Below are 4,571 nucleotides of genomic sequence, written 5' to 3'. Positions count from 1 at the left end.
AAATAAATCTTATATTAAGGATCTAATGAGTAATTTTATTTGACGTAACACGAATTCTTACTTTTTTGCTCACTTGTCTTAAAATTATGTTGTCATTTGCTTTCTGAGTGTAGTAATTTTTTCTAGGAATGTAGTCATCAATATTAATTTAAAATTTTGAAATTTAACAGTCATTTTTTTGGAGATTTTCCTTTTAATATACTCTTAGTAGATTCATAATTAAAGACACTAATATAATTTATATTATAAAATAAGTTTTATATTAAGAATAGAATAAGTAATTTTATTCCATGCAACACGTATTCTTACGTTTTTTTTTTTTTTGCTCACTTGCCTTAAAATTATGTTGGTTGTTTAATTATCTTGTAGCCATCTTGTCTTCTTTTTTCTGTTCAAGATGGCTTGCATTTTCATTCAAACCGAAGAAGAATTGGCCATTAATAAAGTATTAATTCCAACTGTGGGGTTCATGCAGGCCCTACGTGTTGGAATTCCATGCAACACGTAGGGCCTACGTGTTGGAATTCCATCCAACGTGTTGGAATTCCATCCATAATATATTTAGTGAAAACCCATTAGGCAGCGCTATCTGATACAAAAATATGCGCTAGGTCGTAGATATGCTTTTTGTTGTCAAATATGATTTTTTTTTTTAATCAGAAACCAAAGATGACTTTGAGAGGAAAAGAAAAGAGCACGAAAAATTGGTACTTGGGTACACCTTTCCGATTTTGGGTCGTTTTTCAGTCGCTGTTTTTGTTCTTTTCTGAGTAACATTCGTATAACTGTAAAAATGAAATTTAAAATTTTACTAAAGTGAGAGATAAAATAATAAATAAATTCATTTCAATATAAATTTTAAGTAAAATAATATTTTGAGAATTTTTAAAAATATTTTAACAGTTTTAATTAATTGAACTAAACTGTCCATTTTAAAAATAAAAAAGATGTCGGTATAATTGATGCGAACTAAAAGAATTATAAATTTTTTTTATTTTTGTTAAAATTCTACCTTAACTCCCTTTTTTAATTATTATATTTGTTCCTTACTTCGTTTTTGAAACCCGCCGTCTACGTTTTTATATTAAGAAAGCCGCCTTTACCGTTCGACTTCGCTGCTTACCATTATATGTTTAACTATTGAAGTCGTTTTATTTAGCGACAAAGAAAATTATCACTTATAAAATAAAATAAAATTATTTTAACCCTTTTCACTGATTTTAAAAATAAAAATATTATAATTACCAAAAGAAAATATTAACAATAATTCTTCAAACCTCAAGTGAATTTAAGAACTCGATTTTCAAGCATGCCAATAACCTTGTTTTAAGAATAATAAACAATAAAAGAAGTTTCATGTCCTTTTTTTTGGGAAAATAAAAAAAAAGACTCTGAAATTTAAAAAATACAGGTAAGGACCCGTGACAACTTCACTGTGGGTTTTGACAAATGAAATTGTCAAAACCTGTAGTGAAGTTGTCACGGGTCTCTATCTGCATTTTTTAAATTATAGGGTTAATTGTGATTTTCTCTTTTTTTAAGTGAAAAGAGAGATTTTATTGATAACTAATATTTATAACAAGACGAGACAAACGAATAAAGCAGAGGAGGAAAATCCTAGAAATCAACGCTTTTTTTTTTTTTTCCACCAGCTTCTAGAAATCAACGCTAGATGCATTCTCTCGTAGAAGTCTTGCTTGTACTGGGCGTTCACTTAAAGCTAATATTTCAGGGTTCGTTTAGAATATTTTATAAGTAATTTTTTAATCAAGATTTATGAAATATAAGATAAGCATGTGAGAGGAGTTTTATCTCGTTTTACATAAAACATGCTTATAAATAATTTCAATCTTGATGACAAATAGAACCTTCATTGATCAATCGGTAGGGGTTGGTGTCTTCCTGAGCAAAGATTTTGCAACAGTAAATGAAATATCATACAAAAAGCTAAAGGTATAAATTAACCCGTGATCTTAATTTTTTAGTACGTCTAACATCATGATCTTTTTAGTGATGCAATTTTATATATAATTTTTTTAGTGTAATTTTATCCGTGATTTTATTTTTTAGGTGCAATTTTGTTCTTGAGCAAAAGAAGATCATGGTTGAATCCATGCGTGTTGGTTATGAGCATATTGTTTTGGGGTGGCATTATATTTCTGTTTTTCCTGTGGTGATGAAAATTTGATTCTTCTTGTATAAGAAAAACTTACGAAAGAATTACTTTTGTTCATTTGTCCGAATTCTGGCACTTCGTAATCAATACTCCCTCCGTTTCTTATTATAAGAGATAAATAACCGAATTACGTTGATCAAAAAAGCAGTTAAAATTAGTTTAAGAACAATCAATGTGTAAAAAATATAATTTTTTTTTCCAAAAATGCCCTCATTAATAAGGAGAGAGAGTATGGTAGAGAACAATTAAATTATTAAAAGAAAGAGAAGTAGGAGGGAGAGAGAGTGTGAGTTGGAGACAATAAACATGGGTAAAATAGGAAATCAACACAAAAAAGTAGAGACAACTTTTAAGTGTCTCTTATGTATAGGAACATGCTATAAGCATCAAATGTCTCTTATAATAAGGAACGGAGGGAGTAATAAATTAGGTGTGCACATCATGAATTTCGCCCGACAATGACGTGCCCCAACAATCCGTTTTCGTACAAATAACCCAATAAATAATCAAGCACTTTTGAAATAAACCACTCGAGCTGGAGCAGGGGCGTTGCTTGTGATGAGTTTAAGGTGTGTCACTCACCAAATTACACTGGCCTCGTCCATACCTCAGCTTATTCTCTCCCCGTCACTTCTGTCTATCCTGTAAAAGCTCGTGAAAACAATGCCTACTAATCTAATCCCAGATGCAACCGAGGTCGACTTCTTCTGGAGAATCCTGGGGTTCCTATCGGCCACCATCGGGCTGTTATCTTATCTTTTGAGTTCATCTTTTCACTTTATATTTGGAGAGCTCAACACTTGGAAGACTCTTCTGTATGCTCTTTTGATTATTATCGTCCCCTACAGTATCTTGCTTGTGAAGACATGGAACCCTCCTCAGAATTTATTGTTCAGATCTCACCTGGCATTTCTGGTCTTGCTCCTCTCCTCAATTTACTCTTATTTCTATGACAAATTCATGAAGATAAAACCGGACGTGTTCAGTCTCGTTTCCACTGGTTCATTTGCTTTCACGTCTTTAAGCTTGAGAATGCAGAATATTCAATTTGGATTCGAGGACGATCTTCTCAAATTTTTCCTGGGTTTTCTCACCATCCAACTCATGAAGATCAACTTGCTTCTCACTTTGATCGGAGCAGTTTTATGTTACTTTGCCATCGTTCTAATTCCCTGGTGTTTAGATTCTCCACTGGAGACTGTTAGGTGTATTAGTACCCTTCAAGAGAACGTGGCAATAAACAGTGATACTTGTGCTTCCGATCTCGGAAAACAACTGGGTTCCATTCAGCTGGGAATTGTGAATGATAGTGAAAATCCTGAGAGATTCGTTTACCCTTCAGATTTTGAGTCTAAGCTCAAGGACGCAATCGCTTCGGGGTTAGTTAAAGAGTGTTACGACGCTTTCATCACTTGGCGAAAACAGCTCCTAAACGACAAGATGACTACTATGGGGTTTCAGAATCTCAGCATCAATGAAGTCCCCAGGTTGCCCATGAAAACTCTAAAAAACGACATCGAAGAATGGACAAAAGCTTGTCACTTCGTCATTAAGACGTTGTTTCCTCAGGAACGGCATGCTTGCAGTGTCGTCTTCGCGGCGCTCTCTCCTCTGGACGAACTGTCTTTCATGGAGGTTTGTCGGGGAATAACGACCCAGCTATTGAATTATGGCAACGCCGTTTCGACCAGAACGCTGTCGCCGGAGCATTTGTTCAGAATCGTTGTCGTTTTGGACACACTGGAGGAGATTTTGCCTGACATGGAATCACTTTTCTGCAATAAGATTTGTGAGTTTCTCTACGATGAAGCTATCGCAGTGAGCAGAAGACTAGGAGAAGCAATCACAGGAGTCTTCATGGAGCTCGAGAATGGTCAACACCCGGCAAAGGTAAATACCCACGAATCTCAATGCCTGATCTGCATTTACCAATTCTGATCATTTTTTCGCTATAAGAAATTATATGTTCTGTGTATAATATTGACGCGTAAAATTACGAGCTTCTCCCATCATCCTTTGTTTCCATCTCTAGTCCCTCACTCCATTCGTTCTTCGCTTCCTTGGATCGTAAGGTGGTTCTCTTTGATGAATAAGATGGCCACCATGTTGCAAGCTCGAACTTGTTTGGAAATGTTTCTACCATTGCTCCCAAAATAGGAATTGGGTAAGCTTTATCAAGAGCCAGAACCTTGGCCATCGCTTCCTTAACTTCCTCGTCGCCGACTTTTTAATTCCGATCGTGAGAGCTTCATCTCGATCTCGTTCTGGAGCTGCCAGAAGAGCCCCGTGGTGTCGCGTTGCTCCTCCACCAGCTGAGTCTTGTTCATTATGAAAAGCATCCCCGTGGCGGTGGGAAAGAGGAGGCCGGAGGAGAGCTTGAAAGGGGGAAGCGCTG

At 35.5% G+C, this 4,571-nt stretch overlaps 1 protein-coding gene across 1 annotated transcript; it reads left to right on the top strand.

The window, feature by feature from the left end:
* The first annotated feature begins 2,839 nt into the window (after positions 1–2,839).
* On the top strand, positions 2,840–4,114 carry LOC114713163 (uncharacterized). The gene has a single exon (XM_028897750.1). The coding sequence runs from the start codon at positions 2,840–2,842 to the stop codon at positions 4,112–4,114; it is 1,275 nt and encodes a 424-aa protein (XP_028753583.1).
* The last annotated feature ends 457 nt before the right edge of the window (positions 4,115–4,571 follow it).

The sequence above is a fragment of the Neltuma alba genome, unplaced genomic scaffold (genome assembly GCF_004799145.2).
Source record: "Neltuma alba isolate B1F8T4 unplaced genomic scaffold, ASM479914v2 tig00011419_pilon, whole genome shotgun sequence".
Classification (NCBI taxonomy): Eukaryota; Viridiplantae; Streptophyta; class Magnoliopsida; order Fabales; family Fabaceae; genus Neltuma; species Neltuma alba.
Note: the sequence above shows the minus strand (reverse complement) of the source record. Positions and strands in the feature narration are given on the sequence as shown.

Coding starts and splice junctions, on each gene's coding strand:
- LOC114713163 (XM_028897750.1), top strand. CDS start 2,840: ATGCCTACTAATCTAATCCCAGATGCAACCGAGGTCGACTTCTTCTGG.